At 36.5% G+C, this 23,844-nt stretch overlaps 1 protein-coding gene across 13 annotated transcripts in view; it reads left to right on the top strand.

Moving 5' to 3' along the window:
- dmd (dystrophin) overlaps positions 1-23,844 on the top strand; it is a 348,302-nt gene that overhangs the window by 99,258 nt on the left and 225,200 nt on the right. For all 13 annotated transcript variants that reach the window (XR_003937328.1, XM_030154578.1, XM_030154571.1 and 10 more), the window contains 4 exons: positions 817-936; positions 9,891-9,992; positions 14,109-14,216; positions 15,205-15,384. Coding sequence is in view for 12 of the 13 variants with exons in the window: in XM_030154578.1 (XP_030010438.1) it covers positions 817-936; positions 9,891-9,992; positions 14,109-14,216; positions 15,205-15,384 (510 nt within the window). In the remaining variant the exon portion in view is untranslated. The remainder of the gene's footprint in view (positions 1-816; positions 937-9,890; positions 9,993-14,108; positions 14,217-15,204; positions 15,385-23,844) is intronic.

Here is a 23,844-nt window from a genome sequence, read left to right as displayed (position 1 = left end):
GCACAGTTCTAAAATATTCATTACTTTTGATTTTTATTTTGTTTATCAGATTGCTTTTTGAGAGTAGTTTACAAGTGCATGAGCATTTCATCTTCTAGTTTGATTTTATTTTTGTATGGAACTCACTGGATTGAATTAAGTTTTCATTTGCTTTTAATTAGTGTGAGGTTTTTGGGGGGTATTAAGAGTAAAGTCTCTATTATAGTAAAAGGTGATAAAAATTACAAAATGATTCTTTCATAAAGGTCCTCTATTGTGCAAGTTATTCGTACACATGGACTATTAATAGTGGAGGGGTTGAAAAAGAAGTAGATTTTACCTGTATTTCTTGTTTTGTTTTACTTTAATTTGTATTGTTCATTGTAATTTTTAATAGAAACTAACAGTGGATTTTTAGAGGTAAATTTAATAATAGTTGTGATTAGTAAAAAGCCATCAGTGGATTAATGAGCTGTTTTTTCACATCGTCTGAAAATAGCTTTTTATCTTGAACTGAAACTGGATGATCTGTATCACTGTTAGTTTTAATACTAGTTTTTGTGAACTGTTTTAGACTCATGCACCAAAATGGAAGTTTTTTTGTTTTTTTTACGAAGGAGGACCTCTATATAATGGCCTGTTTTTTTGCCACCCGGTGCTAAAGCTGTATAGTTGAAACATGGCTCTGTTCTGGGCCCCTGTGGTTTTACTGGACACACAAAATTGTTCAGCTTCTTTTTGCTTCCAGCCTCATTCTGTCATTAACTCACCATCATTGAAGTCACTGGTTTGTAAGTGTGTTAGCACCAATATATTTCTGTTTTGTTTGTGCTGCAGCTCCTACAGGAGGACCTGGAGTTAGAGCAGGTCCGGGTGAACTCTCTGACCCACATGGTGGTGGTGGTGGATGAGACCAGTGGAGACAGTGCTACTGCTGCTTTAGAGGGCAAACTTCAGGTAACCTTTTGCACACATGGTCACATAGACACTCACATGTGAGACACACGTGTTCACATTCAGTTTGGTTTGATTAGCTGTAATGGAATATGAATGAGAGTTGCCTGGGCTCTAAAATGAAGACATTTCAACTGACGGCCACTGGATGCTGCTCCAAAAAGCCCTGGCACCCATAGACATATACTGAACTTCTCTAAAAATACTCAGCCAATATTTTTTTTTCAAGGTTCAAGCTTTGTTTATTGTCATTCATTCAATGTAGTGCATGAAAATGCGTACTCAGGTCCCAGCAATAGGATAAGTAATATCATGAAAATGGTAAAAATATTTAACAACACATACACACATACATTAGTAAAAGATAAATAAAACACATTCACCATTTAAAAGACATTCCCTAGCAGCCAAGCAAAATAAAGTGCAATGCATGTATGACATAAAGTGCAGCTCATTGATTTTTTCTAGTTTTCATTGATTCATTTGTTTTTATTAGGACCCTGTCATAAGTGATCTCGTCTCCATTCCATCTTTAACTTTTTCTCCTTAAACCCATAAAGACCCAAACATCCACCGGCAACCAAACGCATCTACTGATCTAAAATGTTTAATACCTGTTGATCCACTAATCCTATCAATACATGTAAAGAATTGATGCAAAATACAGTTTATCATCTTTTCATGGTCATCAGATATGACCCATTTGTGTTCATAGTGAACATGGAAACACTGTCATCTTCCACAACACTGATTCACCAGGAAAACCCATGAAGTCTGATAAACAACAGTGGATAAAGACACTTGTTTTTATGTTTGGTTATGGATATCTTTGCTGAAAAAGAGTTTTCTCTGTTTCTGATATAATATTCCTCAACTTCAATCTGACTTTTTATGAACATCTACATGATCAGTAAATGAAGTATAGATAAAATACCTGATTTTCACTTAAAAAACACAAAATGCAGATGATAATGTCATAATAAATGGCAATCAATCAATTAAGAAAAGTTAAATATAGAGGAAAAAAATATTCTGGACCTGCCACAAAAATAGCACCGGGTCTTTATGGGTTAATAAGATCTCCGATTAGATCAACGGGGGACTGCCGAGTGAGACGTTCAGAGTTTGTGTTTATTTAATAAACATTTTCCTGACAGACACCTTAACTGTAGTTGTGATTTATAGGTGCTACTAACAGGACTGTTATGTGATGAAGTTCACCATTTTACAGTATTATTAAGCTAACATTTAGCTTTGGCTCACTGTTTGAGCCCTTACTCTCCTGCAGCTCCTCCCCTTTTATCCATATACGGTCACTTCCAGTTCTGAAAATCCAACATCAACCAGTGAATGACATTATGGTTCATCTGTCCACTTATAATATAGCCTGTGAAATAGCCTTCATGAACTTGACAGCTAGCATTCTGTAGCCATTGATTACATAAATGTAGTACCTACCATACAGTTTGTGTGCATCATTCTAGATATGTTATAGGATAAAAAATATTATACTGTAGACTGTATGGTGATTAGGGATGTAAGGATAAGAGATTTTGGTGCTATGATTATCGTCAGAAAAACAATCACGGTCTCATGATTACTATATTACTTTGCGGGGGGTTTATATGTGGGGGTGCAGTCTGTGCCGTATGTACCTCACAATGAGTACTCACCAACCATATGACCGTACGTCCCTTTGCAAAGTGAAACTTAACACGCGTTACTAATTCCTCTACATCTACCGCTGTTGTGAAGCTCATTTACCTTTTCCCTACCTCCTGAAACTTCACTTACTTTCATTTGAGGGGGCAGGACGTTTCTTTAAGGGGGCATTACCCCTTGCCAGAACCAGGCCCGCTCTACAGGCGCATCAGACTATTTTATGCAGTTTGCCTTGTGAATAAATAGAGCATGTTTACTGCATCAATTCACAGGTTAACCCTCCTGAATCTTGTAAGACAGTCTGAACTGCTGGAGAAGAATGGCCTTACTCTACCAAAGCTGTGCAGCCAGATTGTTGTGAATGGGCTGTGTAATGGTACCCTGAAACTGCACAGATGATGGTAGAATGGTGGAATGTTGAACGCAGCGCTTCTGTGACGTTGTTTTCGTTCCATGCGGGAAGCACATATTGGCTGTCTTTGCTTCCACTCTTAATCTACTGTACTTTATGAGACAGTTTTTGGCAGCCTTGACAATTAATTAACCATGATGTTTAAAATTGCGATTAATCGTAAGACCATAACATTGTTACAACCCTAATAGGGATCAGTAAATCATTAAAAATATCAAAGTACATGTATGTTCATTGCATTGTCATGAACTTGTTTGTGTGTATTTTTTTATATTGTCTACTTTATTTTGTAATGTTGTGTTAATAATGTACTCGTTATAGCTGATTGTTCTAGAGTTTTTGTGGACCCCAGGATGAAAAGCTGATGTAAAGTTTTATCTAATAGGGATTCTAATAAACTAAAGTAAACTCAGCACTCACCCACATGTGTATATGCTCACACACACAGACTTCGCAGGCTAATTCTTACTTTAATTTGAGGTATTTTATGAGTTTTTCATCTCTTTTCACTCTCCCTTGCTCATCATCTCGCTCACTCACTAGCTTTCTCAGTGGGAGTGGGCTCAGCAGACTCCAGTGTTGTTTCTCAGGGAAAAATAGATTGAACAGAAGATAGTTTTGTCTTTGGTGTTGTGCAGTAATTAGACCTTGCCAGCGAGATGTGTGTCTTCTGTTTATGTGTGTGTTGTAGCTTTCTGCTGATTTTGTTTACTCTATAACTTATCATCACACAGACTCCAGCCAGGAGCCAGACTTCGCTGCCTGTTTGTGCGGTTAATTCTCCACGCTTGTCTTAACATCTGATGTATGGGCCTTAGTTCCCCTTGTTAACTCCCGTACACTGCAAAGAATAAAGCTTAAAATCTATTAAAACAGTAGACGTTCATTTCCACACCTCTCTAATACACCAGCCTTAATTGCAGCATTGCAGCCTTTGTACACACTATCTTCAGGCAGGGATGTGAAAGTTGCAGGAATTATTTTAATTCATTGAAATATTTTCAATCTTCAAGATCCTATCATCTTATTTGTTTAAAATATTTTAATTGGGGTTTAAATGAGGACTAGAGGATTGAAGCTCTCAAAAGTGAAATGGTTCAGCACAAATCAGCAGGAGATTGCCAAAATGTATCTTTTTTTTTCCTAAACATAAAAATAATGATTGTGTCGAACATATTTTTCATTAGAAATGTTATCTAAGTTCAAGACAATGTATCTAACTCTGTCTCAGTAATGTACTTTAGCTGGATTTAACAATGATCTGGAAAATATCTCAGCAGGGGAACAAGAACAAGTGAGGCTGCTAGAACAAGTCCTCAGCTGGAAAATATTAACTCTTTTTTTTTTTTTTTTTTAACCCTCTTCTATTTTAAAGAAATGTGTTTTTCACTGCCTGTAATAAACATAGCTAGGCTTTTAAGAGGAGCTTTCTCTACTGGTGACCCAAAAGTGGGTCATTCTTAATGGGCTACAAAGTGTGTGCTTAAAAAAACAAACAAACAAATTTAAAAAAATGCTATTTAATGCTTGGGTACACTATATGGACAAAAGTATGTGGACGGATTGAATTCAGGTGTTTCTTTTGTAACAGGGGTCTGGGAGACAAAACAATAATGACAAATGTCATAACATAGTTTTATATTGTGATAAATATCATTGCATTGGTTGGTTTTGTTTAAATTGTTATCTTAGCTGCCAAAATGCTTCTGAGAAGTTTTTTAAAGAAACACCTGAATTCAACCAGTTAGAATACTTTTGTCCATATAGTGTATCTGACACTGACAGAAATATGTCAAAGATTGAATAGAGTGATTAAACAGTTATGTTTAACTTGTTCCTATTTGAAGAACAAATAGTTTGGAGATACATATTTATGACAATAAAAAGGGACATAAACCCAAACCATGTGAGCAAAACCATGAAATGTTAGAGTCAAAACATCAAAATGTCATCCACAAATGTGTCTAAGTGAAACACCCTGTCTTTCAGGCTAAACAGAGAGATGTGTTTTTTTCAAGCACCCATGGTTTGGGTTTATGTCCCTTTTTATTGTCATTAAATATATTATATATCAAGTTTATATATATATATATATATATATATATATATATATATATATATATATATATATATATATATATATATATATATATATATATATATATATATATTAATCTATGATTAACTTCACAATTTTCAGTTTCAAATGTGAACATTATGGTAAACTTTCAACTTTCAATCAATCAAAAACATCTTTTGTAAATGTGTTTAAATGAAAGCCCCATTCTTCAGGCTGAACTGACTGTTATAATGGTAATTTCATTAATTTTCATAAAAAATAAACGACATTCAATTGTGATGTTCACTCATTATAATGACCACACATAATGATAGTTTCTCAATCTCTGGATCATAATATAACAAAGGTATACAGAAATGCGTGTTAAAAAATTGACAGAAAATAAAATCATTTTATATACCAAAGAGTCAAGTATTCAACGTGACTTTGAGAAGACAATATGAGATTTATTTTTACTTAATAAAGAGTCTGGTAAATAAATACGTATGGTTTTGACATCCTGCAAACACAACAAAACTAGAGGTGCTTTAGGTTTTTCAGGTGTACTGTGTTTAAGAATCTTTGGCTTCTTTCTAGTCTCTGAAGTGTTGATGTGAGGAGAAAAGGGGAAGTCATGGTGATTTAATCTTTGGAAGAGTTCAGTCTGTAATCTTTGGGGAAGGTGAGCACGCTGAGGAAGATTTGGGCATTGTTGGCGCTATACACGAACAGGAAATGAAGAAATTTGGATAATTGGATGCGACTGAAACTCTTCCTAGGGGAGAAAAGGCTTGAGGAACTGTGAATAGTAGTGCACTCCTCTTTTCTGAAAGCAGATTAACTGAAAATGAGAATCTCTCCTCCCAGACTTTACTTAGAAACACCATCCAAAAAAAGTAATAATAAGAATAATTTCCACAATAGTATTAATGACACAATGCTGCTATTCTGTCTGAAATTATTCAGAGTGTCATATTAAACAATTAAAATGCAAAACACACATTGATTATGCTGCATGCAAAGTATAATCACACTTAATATCATTAGTAACCAAATGGAAAAACTTGTTTGGCTTTGTTTTAAATGAGTGGAGGTTTTGCTGGCATTGCTTCCTCTAGTGCAGTTTATTACTAAATACAAGTGAAGAGAGATAAACAGATGAGAGAGAAAATGATGTGCAGGAATGTAAAAATGCAAATCGAAGGTGCCTTCCCTGCGTTTCCCCTGCTGTTGAACTGTCACTTGATTAATTACAGGCCATTCATCTTAAGATTAACCTGCTGCGTCTCTCCCTCTGTGTCCAACTCCACTTGCCTGCACTTTTTGCACGTCATTGTCATTTCATTTCCTTTCCACCTTCTGCCCTCTGTGTCTCTCTGTCACTCTGATGACTCTGTTGGCTGGACACGCCACTGTTTTTGCCTTTCCTTTGGTAACTGGAACGGAAGAGTGTCCCTACACTCAGCCAACAGCCGGCTGCCAATATGCCAATACAATGAGGTCACAAAAAAAATCAACTTTTCCAACTGATAGCTTCCCACAAGCTTTAATGAGACTCATTTGTGTTTGTGCTCAGATAAATGGGCTGGTCCAGCAGCTACAATACCACTTTAAATGCTATCATAACCAACCATGGAGTGTACTTGTTATTGTCATTTACTGTTAATAGAAATACTAAAAATAGTTCATGTTTGCTGGATACAAAAATCTGTCCAAGTTGATTTGCTGTTTTAGTTCAGAAAATTGTGAAATTAAGTGAGTTATTCAGATTAGATCACACCAAAATCACTGGAAATATGGATTAACATGCAAAAAAACACTGTTGACCAATTGTTAAGAGCATTGGTCAACAGTGAATCTACATCAACAACGTACACTGATTCCATATATGAAATCAGTATTTCTCCAATATATCAGGATTTTGAGTTACGCCCAAATAATAAGTCATTTTGTAGCCATTAGCAGCACATCAGCCCACTGTTTCACTTTTGTAAATTCTAAGTGATTAACATTCAGAAAAACTGAGTGCTGGAATTGTCTTTTGATCCCCAGAATTCATTGGTGATCCTGTGTTCTCCTCAAAGCTCAGCACTAGAATTAACAGACTGGGATTCATTTGTATAAGTGATGCAACATTTACTGTTCAACTATGAAGCAATAATTTATGATCAACCAGGGAGGACATGATGAAGGCATATGAATAGATGGGCTGCAAAACGTCACTCAAGATCCATTTCCTCCTCTTGAATCTTCTTTTTTTTCCCCTTCAGTTTGAGTGATGTAATGTATAAGCAGGTATTTCTGAAATGGAAACCAGGCACCTGAACATGATGGTGATTTCTGATTACTGATTGGGCAGCTGTGGCTTAGGAGGTAGAGTGGGTCATCCAATAACTGAAGTGTTGGTGGTTCAAATCCTTCTCTGACCTAGTCATGTGCCATGGGCAAGACACTTCACCTGCCTTGCCTCCAGAGTCACTCACACTGGTGTGTGAATGTTTGGTGGTCGGAGGAACCATTTGGCACATATTAGCAGCCATGCTTCCATCACCCTGCCCCAGGGCAGCTGTGGCTAAAAAAATGTAGTTTACCGCCACCAGACTGAGAATGTGAGAGTGAATGAATAATGGATCACTAATGTAAAGCATTTTGGGTGCCTTGAAAGCACTATAGATTTTGTCTGTGGAGTCACGGATATATCGCTGTGAGATTCAATTGTAATTTTCAGATGAATGGATGAACATGGTGAATTGAATAAGTATGGGAACTATGGAAAATACCAATAAAAAATAAAAAAAAAAAGAAAAGCAGTATACAAATCTAATCCATTATTGTTACTGTCGGTACTATAGCAGGAAACACACACCAACACACAGCAGGAATCACAACCACAGGAGCAAGAGACAGTGAATGAAACATTTTGAATCAGTCATCTATAAATAAATCTGACCAGTTTACTACTTATTGTCGTATTTTTTACCATATAACTCAGGGTCCTGGTGTGTAAGACAAATTCTGTTTTCAGATTCGGAATCAGCCTGATTTACACAAGATCAGATGGGTTTTTTCTCCAGTTGCAGCCAAAAATATTGTCTTGTGTTGTTGTCCATCCACATCAAAACCTCCCTAAAATATTTCGTTAGTTTAGTTTTCTTTCGAGCACATAGAATCATCAGATAACAAAGAACCATGCATGATCAAACAAAATTTTTCAGCACTCGAAAAGGAGGGGGAAGAAGTATAACTTATAGACTCCCACCCCCTTTTTACAAACTAACAATTAAAATAATTCCGCTTCCTTTACTTTGTTAACGCGCTTTTTTTCTCTAAATTTCTTCACACATAATCAGATTTGCATCAGCCATGTTTGATATAAACTATAATATTTATATGCACTTTAAATATTTACTACAAGTACAATCATTAATAAATGTGATAATATACTTAAACTTTGGGACTTTTGGGGTGAATCTAATGTGTTAAAAATGTGGTGATCCTTCAGAAAAGATTGTTTACAAGTGAGATAACAGGTAAATACAAGATATTCTTTAGATTACTGATCAAAATCTGATACTTACAATGTCTTGTTGTGTTGCTATACACTTGTGTGACATGAAACTCATTGACTATAAATAATTGTATACATGCACATTTGTGCCTTTTGGTGACTCATGTGTGTTACATATCTGCATGTCATTCATGTACATACATATCGTTAGCCTCATAGCGTAATTGCCTAAAATTGCCTTGAATTCAGGTGTTTCTTTTCTAACAGGGCTCTGGGATACAAAACAATAATGACAAATATCATATTGATGTTTGTGTCTCAAATCAGCATGAACAGGAAATCTTACAAGCTGTAGCCATGATGTGTCCCAATATTTTTGTCCATATAGTTTATAAACATCGATATTTCCTTTTTAAGTTTAATGGGACACTTTTCTTCCTAAATGAGGCATAAAGAAAGTAGATGGTGATTTGTGGTAAAAAAAAAAATAATATCAGAGTATTTAAAATCATAGTCATGGATAAAAATAAAATAAAAAAAAAAAAAAAAATCAGTGTTGAGAGTAATTAAGTAAAAGCCATCTCTGAGGCATTTTGGAAGCAAAGATAACAATTTAAACAAAACTAACCAATGCAATACAATGATATTTATCCCAATGTAGAACTATATTAGGACATTTGTCATTATTTTTTTGTATGTTAGAAAAGAAACACCTGAATTCAATGTGTCCACATACTTTTGTCCATATAGTGTATAACTTAGGCAATTATACTATGAGGATAATGATATGTAAATGTTCTATAATATATAAACTTAACCATACAGCTTGGTGCCTAAGTTTGAGAAATTGTCACTGAAATGTAAAAACTATCAGCATCAAATCCATTCACCCAACGGACTTACATTGTATATAACATGAAATAGGATTTGGTGCATGTTCTCAGGGACAAATAGTATACAACAATGCAACAATTAAAAACAAATAGATAAATAAAGCCTCAAAATAAATGAGTAAAATCATTCCTCAAGAACTAGCGGTTTTAACGTCTTATGAAACTGTTCTATAAAACTCATTGCATGTTTTACAGTTTCCATAGTACTGTAGAGATTTTTTAATATAATGTCTTAATTTTATTCCACTCCTCAGGGACAGAGAGAAAAAACAAAAAAATTAAACTGGGAAGTGAAAGTCCAATCCATTAGCCTTCAATGCAATGTAATGAACATGTGTTAGTCCCTGGGGAAATCTCTGAATTCGTGTGGTATTGTAGATATTAATAGATGATTTATACAAATGTGTGTGTGTCTGTGTGTAGGTACTCGGCGACCGCTGGGCAGCCATTTGTAGATGGACTGAAGAGCGCTGGATTCTGCTTCAGGAGATTTTACTTAAATGGCAGCACTTCACTAATGAACAGGTACGTGTGAGTGTGTGTGTGTGTGTGTGTGTGTGTGTGTGTGTGTGTGTGAGTATGTGTGTGTGTGTGCGCACGAATCAAAAGCCTTATTCGCTGCATGTATAATGTGATAAGTTCATCCAGATCAGGTTTACTTCCACCTCCAGAGAAAATTTAGAGTCTTAAATAAAGTTGGTCATGTTGCACAGATCAGATGATAAATGTGCAGGTTGTTACTGTCTGTTCTACAAATTAAAATATTAACATAATGTAGACAATATGTAAAATTGAGAATTCTTTCTTGTCTTGCCTTTCTTTTGTCTGGCTCCTCGGTTTAACCCTTTCATGCACAGTGGTCACTCCAGTGGACAGTTCTTCTATAGATGTTCTCTTGTTTATTCATGGGTTTTGTTGTTTTAGTTCAATATCAACCAACACAGTGGACGCTTATGCACCATCCAAAACACTGACATTCCTGTAACTTTCCTGTTCTTTTATCTAAATCAATTACTAATTGTTATTAGACTGTAATTAACAGAGTTTTGTTTTTTGTTTTTTTAAACTTTATTTATTTATTTATTTATTTTTGCATATTATCTGAGTGAGTAATAACTAGTATTATAGTCTGTTCAAATGTGAGAAAACATCAGATTAGCAGAATTAACCTCCTGAGACCCAGGAAAATGAAAATTTTAGCTTTTTTCCATTAAACAATTGTCTTGATTGGAACCCGCATAATGGAACAGGGTTTTTTTTGTTTGTTTTTCAGATTTTTTTTTATTTTTTAAATTATTTTTATTTATTTATTTTTTTTATGGAATGTTCTTTGCAATGGACAGCAAGTAAAACTGTCTAACTCTTGTCCCCTACAGAGGACAAAAATGCATTGCTGGGTCTCAGGAGGGTAAAAATGTTTTTATTTCATAGTTTTCACACAGTAGGTCAGTAACTGCATGTTTCTGAGCTTCAAAAATTAAACGCATGGTGTCCAACTGAGTGGACATTTTTGTAACTCCATGAAAAATAGGTTCATAAAAAAACAAAAAAATGAATCGCATTGTTTTTTCATGCCTAAAGAAGAATTAAAACACCCAGGAAAAAAATCGTGATCAAGGTTTTCATAATTCATGCATGAAAGGGTTAATGTTATAAATTGTTAGCCCCTTAGCATAATTGCCTATGTGGATAAAACGTTGAATTCAGGTGTTTCTTTTCTAACAGGGGTCTGGGATACAAGGCAATAATGACAAATGTCATAATGTACTTTTATATTGGGATAAATATTGTATTGCACTGGTTAGTTTGGTTTAAATTGTTACATTTGCTTCCCAAATGCCTCAGAAATGGTTTTTACTTAAATTTTCTCAACATTGCTCTTTTTTGTTTTTTGTTTTTTTTAATCCATGGCTATGATTTAAATGTTCTACTTTAAAATTTCTAAAATATATTTCGTGCTCTGACTGTAAACAATAATTTTAGACCACAACTAACCGTCTACTTCCTTCACATCTCAGAAAGAATAATCTCCCATTAAACTTAACAAATATTGATGTTTATAAACTATATGCACATAAATATTGGGATACATCATGACTACACCTACAAGATGTCCTGTTCATGCTGATTTGAGATATAAACATCAATATTAATAATCAATATGATATTTATCCCAGTATAAAACAATATTATGACATTTTTCATTATTGTTTTGTATCCCAGACCCCTGTTAGAAAATAAAAGACCTGAATTCAATGTGTCCCAATACTTTCGTCATGTAGTGTATGAGTTAGGCAGTTATACTACGAGGCTAATGATATGTTTTTATTTCACAAAAAGCTTCAGAAGACTAACGAGGACTTCTAAATATTGACTAACTATTTTTATATAAATATGATATTTACTGTCCTTCATCAGTGTCTTTGCTCTTGGTATCTTAAATCACAGCAGACTTTCTAAAGGAAATTAAATATGTCAGGATATTAGATTAGCTCATGTTCCTTGGTTAATAATTGAGGAAACTAAAATCCCAATATCGGATTATACATGATTAACTGATCAACTTTAATTAAAAGCCGAAACCAGATTTGCGTTGCTGCCCTTTGGGTCATCAGTTTACAGCTATTTTTATTAAGCAGAAGACCTCTAGACCGTGTTTAAACGCATCAAATATGACATATTTATTTACTTATCGCACAAGAAACTTCATGTTTATAGTACTGAATTTTACACTTAAAATATGGAATTCCACTTGTTCAGGTTTGATTCCTTAACTAAACAAGATGCGTATGATTTTCTCCACCATCTCCATGGTGTGTTTTGTGATGACATCAAGATATCCATAAGAACCAGAAACCAAATTTAACTTGATTAATTATTTAAGACATAAGGAAATATATTAAATTAAATTTTCTTTCATTCTCTGGCTAAATGCTTGTTCAAGTGCCACCCCAGGCTTTGGCTCAGAATTAACTGTCCAGGCGCTGATAAAAGAAATATTCACAGGAAGTGCAGTTTGCATTGTGATGGTGAGGAAAGAGGGAGATGCTGTCACAGACAAAAGGCTGCGTCTCCACGGTCTTTGGAGGAGGCTGCAGTTGAGAGCTGTCTCCTCAGCAGACAACAGCAGACAATGGTCTGGAGTGCACCGCCTTCACATGATAACACTTCTATCCCCTGTTCAGCCTTTTGTCTCTTGTCCCCTCATTTCTCTCTTTTTTCATCCATGCTCATGTTTGTCTCCACCTCCTCTCCTCTCCTCTCCTCTCCTCTCCTCTCCTCTGCTCTCCTCTCCTCTCCTGAATTTAACTAGTTCAGCTGTATTTTGTTCTTTGGGGCCATGGTGTCCCTCCCTGGTGAGGGTCTGCCTCTCCTGTTGATCAGACATAGGGTCAGAGTTGTGGCTGATCAACAGTTCACCATGGAGCAGGAAAAAACAGATCAGACATGAGAACATTACATATGGCTATCAGATGAACAACGCCATTGTGGCCTTTCTCCGTGAGGAGCATCTTGTTCATGAACTGGTTGCTAAAGGCAAACAGACATGTAGACATACAGGGTGGGGAAGCAAAATTTACAGTGAACATTTAGTTGTTTTTTCTCAGCAGGCACTACATCAATTGTTTTGAAACCAAACATATATTGATGTCATAATCATACCTAACACTATTATCCATACCTTTTCAGAAACTTTTGCCCATATGAGTAATCAGGAAAGCAAACGTCAAAGAGTGTGTGATTTGCTGAATGCACTCGTCACACCAAAGGAGATTTCAAAAATAGTTGGAGTGTCCATAAAGACTGTTTAGAATGGAAAGAAGAGAATGACTATGAGCAAAACTATTAATAGAAAGTCTGGAAGATACTATTAAAGACGAATGGGAGAAGTTGTCACCCGAATATTTGAGGAACACTTGCGCAAGTTTCAGGAAGCGTGTGAAGGCAGTTATTGAGAAAGAAGGAGGACACATAGAATAAAAACATTTTCTATTATGTACATTTTCTTGTGGCAAATAAATTCTCATGACTTTCAATAAACTAATTGGTCATACACTGTCTTTCAATCCCTGCCTCAAAATATTGTAAATTTTGCTTCCCCACCCTGTATAGACCCCAGTGTAGGGAGTCATAGTGTGTTCGGTCAGGCTGAGGAGAGCCTACACCATCTCGAGCTCGGCTATCCCAAAGTGGCTCCACTTTTTACTTTGCTGAAGCTACGACTTATTGACTTGGGACACAACCTGGTGGACAAACTTTAAATTTTTGACCAGAAATACTTCCGCAGCAAAGACCATGAATGTCTGTCTTGTTCATTTTTTACTTGGTCAGGCAAAGATGAGCATCTGACTCATTGGGAGAGACTAAATGAATGGAACAGGGTTTGTGGATGTACCAATGCATCCAGGGAGTTGGGATGTATTATGTGGTGGAGAGTCACTTAATTCTTAATTACTTAAAAAGACAATACATGTATTGTCAATATGTAAATATGTCAAGGAGTGGTGGGTAAGTATTTGTGTGTTGCTTTTAGTTTTCTTCATGTTTTTTTTTTATTTGTAAATGAGAATCTGGACCAATAAATTGTCAATTAAAGGTAAAAAAAAAAAAAAAAAAGGTCTTCTCTTCTATCCTCCTCAGTGTTTATTCGACTCCTGGTTGACCCAGAAGGAGGAGCTGGTCCGCTCCATTAAGACCTCCAACGTGAAGGACCAGGCAGAGATGGTGGCCTGCCTCCGCCGGCTTGCTGTAAGTCCACCTCCATTAATTCCTAATGATTGACTGGTGATACTTTGCTGTCCTGCTGTCCAACCCTCAGAAACATAAATGTCAAAACTCTTGTTAAATTTCTTCAGATCACGTAATACATGTAATAAAGTGTAACACCTCTATCTCAAACAAAATTAGCAACAAAATATGACCCACTACCGGCTATCAGCAGATTTATTCTACTTATTTCCAGCTCTTTTCTGTCACTAGTATTTTAACACAATTTACAGGCATTTTATCTTTGTTTTTAATAGTAATGAAATAACAGGAAACAAATCATTAAACAAATAGTTTCTTCTTGTTGTTTACAACTTAATAGGACATTTCATTAGAGACCATATCTCTTATGTTCACAAATAAATGATAGGACCATTAATCCCTTCAGTTGTTGAAAGTTAGAAATAAAATGTGTTCAGGGTTAGTTTTCCCTGCTACAGAATGGTTTATGCATTGCTGACAGAACCCCTCGTGGAGAACAAATGTTATGCATGTAGTCTTTTAGTAGTTTAATGCGGCTGGTTTTAGAAAGAAACTACAACTTTAAATTAGAAATAACATGGCTAACCTACATTTACGTTCATGTACTGAAATAAGTTATGCTAACCAGTGTAGCTAGCTAGCTAATGTTACATAAAGACACCTTGACTGGGCTTTTGTGGCTCAGCAGCTAAACAAAGGCAGGCTATGTTCACATCTTTTACTGATTAAAACCTCTGGTAAAAGCATTTTTCCATAATAGCAAATATTCCCAATTGCAGTTGATGGCATATTTTATTAGCATCACATGCATTTGATATTTAGTTGATTTGATTTTGTTTATTTATACTACACTATGTGTTATTTTCGTTGAATCTCTAACATGTTATTTAGAAAAGTGAGTAAAACAGGAGGTATTGTCTGTTTTAAGTCGCCTGTGACTGAAGGAAGGTCTCAATCCTTAGATTTGTTTTGTGTGTGTGTTGCCCAGACGGTGAAGGGGGAACTGGAGGTAAAACGTCCCACCATGGACAAGCTGTGCTCCATGAGTCAGGACCTACTGTCCAGCGTCAAGAACAAGGAGGTGGCCAGCAAACTGGAGGCCAGACTGGACAGCTTTGCCCAGCGCTGGGACCGGCTAGTGCAGAGTCTGGAGATGAGCAGCTCCCAGGTACACTGCGCATATTCATCTTTCACTTTAGAGCAGTGTTGTAGACCAGTACTTGTAAACTATCAGCTGGGTTTCTGGTTAGAAATTTTATAAATAACATTGTTAGTCTCATAGCATAATTGCCTAAGGCATACATTATATGGACAAAAGAACTAGGACACGTTGAATTCAGGTGTTTCTTTTCTAACAGGGGTCCGGGCTACAAAACAATAATAGCAAATGTCATAATATAGTTTTACATTGTGATAAATATCATATTGATCATTAATATTAATGTTTATATCTCAAATCAGCATGAACAGGACATCCTACAGCTGACATGATGTGTCCCAATGTTTTTGTCTATATAGTTTATTAACATCAATATATATATTTTTTAAGTTTAATGGGAGATTATTCTTCCTGAGATGTGAAGAAAGTAGATGGCTAGTTGTGGTAGAAAATTATTATTTACAGTCAGACCACAAAAAAGATTTTAGAAATTTCAGGGTAGAACTTTTTAAATCATAGTCGTAGATTAAAAAAAAATGTTAAAAAAAAAAAAAAAAAAAAAGAATGTTGAGAGAAGTGAAATAAAAACCATCTCTGAGGCATTTTGGAAGCAAAGATAACTATTTAAACCAAACTAACCAATGCAATAATATTTATCCCAATATAAAACTGTATTATGACATTTGTCATTATTGTTTTGGAGCCCAGACCCCTGTTAGAAAAGAAACACCTGAATTTAACGTGTCCCAATACTTTTGCCCATATAGTGTCTGATTTAGCTAATTATTCTATGAGGCTAACAATGTGTAAGTTATTGGTAGCTCTGTGCTCCAAATGTACTAGAAGAAGAATCTTTATTTTGTCAGTAGGTTCACACACGTTAACATGCACCACACCAAAATTTGGCTTCTGCCTTTAACCCATCACTAGATCATGGATACTTGCATCACACACTGCATACTAGGAGCAGTGGGCTTGCCATATCAGGCGCCTGGGGAGCAAATGGGGGGTCCGTTGCCTTGGTCAAGGGCACATCACCCAACAACTCTCTGCCAGTTCAGGGAATTGAACCCGTGACCCATCGGTCACAACCCTAATGCTTAGTTCTGTATGTATGTTAGGATGGGTAAAATGCAGAGACTGAATTTCCCAGCAGGGAAAAAAAATTAGTTCAAAAGCCTTTTCATCATTTCCCCTATTTTCAAAAACAATAAGCTGTTTACATGACTTATGGAAATAAATACTCGTCCAATATTCTTGTTTACATTTTGTCGTGCAGATCCCATTAAAAAATAAAGTTTTGTCAAAATTTTCCACTGGTTGCAGATGTTCCACCGTGTGGAGTCAGCCTCCATCTTTTGTTCCTTCAAACACCCCCTGGAAAAAAGCTTCTTTTTGACATTCACTCATATCTATAAGCATTTTGATAAATACTTTCATAATGTTTAATCAGTAGGTGTATTGTTACTTCTGCATCCATCTAAGCCAGAAAGGATATTTGTCTTTAGGTCATCTGACCATTGACATGAGTCATGTGTGTGGTAAAATAATCAGATTAGACTGATTTTGAGAATGCACTGTATACAAAAGTCCTCATAAACTGGATTCATATTAGCATAGTCCACATTTTTACTTGGAAAAAAGCTCCATCAGAAAAAGGAATACCCAAGTCAAACAAGCTCTTTACATGACACTTGCCAAATTTAGAATATTTGTCTGTTTTAACATATAAATTTATCTTGGTTACAGTAGACTGAGGATTTAATCCTGAGGAGCAAACTCTCTCATTTTCTGCTGTACCTGTCAACAAACAAACAAATCATTCCTATTCATCAGGCGGTTATTGACCTCGTTGTCATGTGGTAGCTACCGATAAACAACAGTGGCTCTGCAGATGAATTTACAACTGGCTGATGCTGTGTCTCATATTCTCTTGCTTCACTTCCCCAAACTTTTGTCGAATCACTGAGCTGATTCTATGTCTGCTGCCATTTTAGTGTTTTCAGTATTTATTCGGACAGATAATGACTTTCAGTCAATTCTAGCTCTTTATCTGTTATATTAATTGCAATAAAGCCAAAATCCTTTTGCAAGCACAGCTGCTCTAATTAAAATGTGATTATTTATTTTGTCCAGTGACGTTGTGGTTATAAAAAAAAAAAAAGAAAAAGAAAAAGATTTTTATCACGACAACTTTGCAACTTGAAAATGTCTTCGAAGGGACATCAAGTCTTCATGCCTCAATTAAATGACTATTTCATAGTTGTTCCATTATGTGACACAAAAGAAGAAAATATGGAAATGAGATGGAAATGTGAACAGTGTTATAAGTAATTTGGCTGCATTAAGATTCTACTGTTCACTTTGCTTACTGTTCATTAAATACTCAGAGTGTTTTGAGGTCACTGCCAGTTCTTTGTCAACCTAAGTGTCCATTAGGCCTGGATTTACATTTTTAGCAGAGTCTGCCATTGAAACATGACTAGTTTGTTGCACATTTATCTGGCAAAATAAATTCTGGATCAACAAGAAAATAAGTTCTGGTTATGTACAATGTAGAAAAAGAAAACCTGCATTCATTGAACACAGAGGAGGTGACTGAACAGATAAGCATGTTTGCCGTGTGGCATTACAGGCTTTACTTCAGCTTATGACCATATAACAACACTGGGAGAAGGACTGTTTTTCTCCCCCAACATCTACTTGATTACAGTGGATTTTTTTCACTTGGTTTCTCAGGTGTTAATCAGTAATGATTAGGTACGAGAATGAAAACTAGCAGGAGCCTACAACTCAAGAACCAAGCTTAGAAAAACACTGTTTAAGAAAAGCATCTTGAACAACTCACAGGAAGTTGTGTTCAGTGTTCTGAATGTGGAAAGTAGTAGTTTTGTCCTTTCAGTCACTGTTTTTAATCGCTGATTGCTTTGACACATTTGGTAAACTGAGGCTGATTAAAGATAAGCTGAAGGAAATACTGTAGTGCATCTGATGTAACTTTTGTCCTCTAAGTTAAGACTTCACAGGCCGCCAGTGCGTTTTCAGACTGATTTTAAAATTCTCTTGTTTTTAAATGTCGAAATGGTCTAGCCCCCCAGTATCTGACCTGATTCAGCCATACATTCCCCCTCATGGTCTCAGGTTGGCAGATCAGCTGCTCTTAATTGTTCCACACACTAAGAGGAAACTAAGAGGGGATCTGCCTTTTCTGTAGCCGCCCTGCAACTGTGGAATGAGTTACCTGTGTAGGTCATGCAGGCCGACTCCCTAAATGTGTTCAAATCCAGATTAAAAATCCATTTTTTCTCTTTGGCTTTTAACCAAGTATGAGATGTGGATTGTATTGTTGTCTTTTTTATTAAAATTTTTATTATTCTGTTTCTTAGTAATATGTATATTTATTTATTGCAAATTTGTCCAGCACTTTGGCTGACCTTGCTGTTATTTTCAAGTGCTTTACAAATAAAATTGGACTGAATTGGATTAAAGATGGACAATACTCAACTTCCTTGTTGATGGAGAACAGACAGATAGAACTCTTCAAGTGTGTTGATATATACACTACCAATCAAAAGTTTGGACTCAACTGGTTTTTCTTTATTTTCATGACTGTTTACATCGTAGATTCTCAGTGAAGGCATCAAAACTATGAATGAACTCATATGGAATTATGTAGTTAAAAAAAGTGTAACAACTCAAAGCATGTTTTATATTTTAGATTCTTCAAAATAGCCACATTTTGCTTTGATTACTGCTTTGCACATTCTTGGCATTCTCTCGATGAGCCTCATGAGGTAGTCACCTGAAATGTTTTCCAAAAGTTTTGAAGGAGTTCCCAGTGATGCTGAGCACTTGTTGGTCATCTGCAGTCCTTCTCATGCCATTTAAATGAGAAGGTGAGTCCAAACTTTTGATTGGTAGTGTATTTATTAATATTCTGAACAACAAAAGGGAAGAACTGCATACTAGAACACACCCATGGCTACAAAAACAACCAACAAATCAACACTATATATATCCACAGACTGTATCAGTCACTGAATAAAGTATGAAAGTCATCGTTTACACAAATCTGTATCATGGGATCATCATATTTTCTCCATCAAACACAAACTCAGATAATCATTAAAGTAACCTTGTGTCTTATATGTCTGTTCGCTTAGCTCTGTTTTTAGACAGAAGTCAAGTCAACTTTATTTACAGTATAAAGCACTTTAAAAACAGCACAGTTGGTGCACACGGACAGAAGAACAAATAAAACACATGAGAGAATTAATAAAAACAATAAAAGTAATTATACATTACAACAATAAAAGCCAACCCCTCACTCTGAGTTAAGAGCCAAAATGAAAAAATATGTTTTACGAGAGGATTAAAAATAGAAATTGCTTGTGTGATGTTCAAAGGTAGTTCATTCCACAGTTTGGGGTCAGTGACAGTCACTTCTCAGCTTCCTCTGTGTCTTTGGGACGACTAACAGTGATTGACCTGCTGATCTGAGAAAGCATGAAGGAGTGTACAGCTGAAGCAGGTCAGACAGATACTGTGAGGAAAGGCCATTGAGGCGTTTAAAAACAAATAAAATAATTTTAAAATCAATTCGTAACTGAATTCTCTCAGAAAACAACCACAGTAAAACCACAAATCTCCTCCGTTTTCTGTACGGTCTTGTACTGTCAATAGCTGAACTAAATCATCCAAATAAGGTCAGAACTGTCTCAGTTTAGTCTGAACCACGGATCAACAAACAGCAACTTAGCAAAGATAATAACATCACATAATAACTGCCATAAGCCTGATAATCAAACTCACCCATGTAGAAGAAAGTCTGCCGTTTCAGCATCAAACTCCATTCTTTTCATTTAGAGCCGTGTCCAGTAGTAAAATTAACAACAGTCATTTTAGCGTTTATCGCTTTTCGGTCTCCGCAAAAAAAACAAAATCTTACAAGTTCTCATCATCAACATCATCATCATCATTGGTGTTAGTTTTCAGAGTGGATAGATTAAGTATATATCTCTGTAATACAATACAATTACATCTTTACTGTAACATCAGAACTCTTTCAGATACTTTTCAGTAATTCTTGTATATTTTAAAGTAGAAATACTACATATAGCTAAGAATCATGTTCATGTACATATATGCAGCATTTTCACCCCCACACCCACCAACCTCCCTCCAAGTGTAATAAATCCATACCATATATAAATATGCATACTCTTGTTAAACGTACCAGTTATATTAATTAATGTATCTAAACAAAAAATTGAAGTCTATGTATTGATGGTCCTTTGTTTGGCATTATACACCCTTGTCACTTACAGCTGATACATGCGGTGTCTAATACAGACCGTAGCCAAAGGTAGTGAGATACAGAATTTGGGGAGCTTCCAGCGCAGGGATTACATATTTTTAGCTGCTGTCAAACCAACAAAAGCCAAGCTCTTTGAGTCATAAGAAAGCTGTATGTCATTTAATAGAATCAGTTTTGGACAATATGGCACACTAGTGTCATGTCAGTCAGATAACACTGCGGTTACCATTTTCCAAAAAAAGTACTAACCCTGGGCAGTTCTGATATATGTGTAAGAACAAGCTGACATTCCCAGCAGGACAGAGGTCGTATTAAGGAGCTGGTATGAGTTTCATCAAAATTTCCCAGAAGAGACATGTATCCCAAAATCCATCCATCCATCCATCCATCCATCCATTATCCACTGCTTATCCGGGGCCGGGTCGCGAGGGTAACAGTCTAAGCAGGGATGCCCAGACTTCCCTCTCCTCAGACTCCTCCTCCAGCTTTTCCGGGGGGACCCCAAGGCGTTCCCAGGCCAGCCGAGAAACACAGTCTCTCCAACGTGTCCTAGGTCTTCCCCAAGGTCTCCTCCTGGCGAGACATGCCCGGAACACCTCCCCAGGGAGGCGTCCAGGAGGCATCCGAAACAGCCTCAGCTGGCCCCTCTTGATGTGGAGGAGCAGCGGCTCTACTCCAAGCTCCTCGCTGGTGGCTGAGCTCCTCACCCTATCCCTAAGGGTGTGCCCAGCCACCCTGCGGAGGAAACTCATTTCGACCGCTTGTATCCAGGACCTTGACCCAAAGCTCATGACCATAGGTGAGGGTAGGAACGTAGATTGACCGGTAAATCGAGAGCTTGGTGATGGTATCCCAAAATGTAATGTGTAAGTACTTATACATGTTGTTAGCCTCATAGCATAATTATCTAAGTCATACACTATATGGACAAAAGTTTTGGGACACTTTGAGTTCAGGTGTTTCTTTTCCAGCAGGGGTCTGGGATACAAAACAATAATGACAAATGTCATAATCTAGTTTTATATTGTGATAAATATCATTGCATTGGTTAGTTTGGTTTAAATTATTATCTCTGCTTCCAAAAGGCCTGAGATGGTTTTTATTTAATTTTTCTCAACATTGATTTTGTTTTTTTGTTTTTTTTTGTTTTTTTTCATTTACGACTATGATTTTAAAGGTTCTACCTCTAAATTTCTAAAATATTTTTTGTGCTCTGACTGTAAATAATCATTTTCTATCAGAACTAACCATTGAACTTTTTCACATCTCACTTAGGAAGAAAAATCTCCCATTAAACTTTGAAGAAATATTGTTTATAAAGTATATGGACAAAAATATTGGGGCATATCATGGCTACAGCTTGTAGGATGTCCTGTTCATGCCGATTTGAGATAAAAACATCAATATTAATCATCAGTATGATATTTAGGGTGACATGGTGATGCAGTGGATAGCACTGTCACCTCACAGCAAGAAGGCCCAGGGTTTGATTCCAACCAGGGACCTTTCTGTGTGGAGTTTGCATGTTCTCCCGTGTTTGTGTTGGTTCTCTCCGGGTACTCCAGCTTTCTGCCACCATCCGAAGACATGCACTGATAGGTTAATTGGTCAACCTAAAAAACTGCCCATTGGTGTGAATGTGAGTGATTGGTTGTTCATCTCTATAAGTCAGCCCTGCGATCAACTGGCGACTCGTCCAGGATGTACCCTGCCTTCGATCATAGATAGCAGGGATAGGCTCCAACCCCCCCGCACGACCTTAGTGTGGATAAAGTGGGTTCAGAAGATGAATGAATGAATGAATGAATATGATATTGAATCTAATATAAAACTATATTATGACATTTGTCATTATTGTTTTGTATCCCAGACCCCTGTTAGAAAAGAAACACCTGAATTCATTGTGTCCCAATACTTTTGTCCATATAGTGTATGAATTAGGCAATTATGCTATGATGCTAATGATGACTATTATTAAATAGACAGAAAAAAAATGTGCAAGTGCAACAAGAGTCTTGTTTAGCTTTCCAAATGTGTCTGCGTTGATGAGTAAAACGTCAGAGACACGTTTATTTTTAGCCAGCATTGCACTCATTATGCTCACTAGCACTCCAGCTGTCTATTGTATTGTAATTGAAACTAGTTCCACAAAAGGCACTGTGTACTCTGAGTGTCCATCTGTTTGAGAAGAAGGAGCTTTGAGATTCCTCCTCAATAACTTGAATTCCAAGCTGTGTCTTTTACCTCTGTGTTTAGACACTGTGTTCTGAACACCTTCAAACCAAACTGTACTTTACAGTGTATACTCCTTTTATTAAACACATTCATTGTTTGCAGCTGAAGAGAAAATCCATTATTGGTTGCACCGGTAGAACACCTCTCTCAGCTTTCACTCCCTATCTCTCCCTTGCCCACTTCCTCTTCTTTTCTCTTTGTCAATTACTCGTCCATTATAATCAGTCAGATAATTAGCAGATTGACCTCTGTGGGCACACATGGTCTCCACCAGTTCAGTGGTTCACACACTTGCTCACACGTTTCCATGGCAGCAAAGACATCCCAGTAGTTGAACCAGCTTCATAACTGCTGAAACAAACTTGTTGTCATAAAATGCTCGTGAACATCTCTCAGTAGCTGAATAATTCATACTGCAGGTACACACTGCTCATGCAGATACTCACATGGAATTACTTTGTTTTTATCAGTGAAGACCTTCAGCAATCAGGTCCTAATCGACATTAACACACACACACACACTCTCTGTAATTGCTCTCTCCTCCTTTCTCTAGTTACAGTCTGTCAGAGTCACCGAAATCCCAAATTGCTACTTAACCACCCCACAGCTGTCTTAGTGGGTTCTCACCTACACACTCACATCCACATCTGTAGCTGCTGTGAAACCCCCTCCCCCTAAACACACACTGTGGCTTGTATTCATTGCGAAAATGTATGATTGATATTACTGATCCTTGACTCATCGCCTTTCAAGGACACTTTTGTACCATGAGTGCTTGTGCACAAGTGCATTATACAGACACTGAGACAGATGTGAGAGTGGGTTAAGTGGTGATTTGGGATCTGTAGGATTTTGACAGATTCTTGTAAACCCATACTTGTGCCTGCTGTTGGGTGCAATGCATCAAAGTTTGTTT

The sequence above is a fragment of the Sphaeramia orbicularis genome, chromosome 2 (assembly GCF_902148855.1).
Source record: "Sphaeramia orbicularis chromosome 2, fSphaOr1.1, whole genome shotgun sequence".
NCBI lineage: Eukaryota > Metazoa > Chordata > Actinopteri > Kurtiformes > Apogonidae > Sphaeramia > Sphaeramia orbicularis.
The sequence above is the reverse complement of the archived record's forward strand: the minus strand, read 5'-3'. Positions and strand labels throughout refer to the sequence as shown.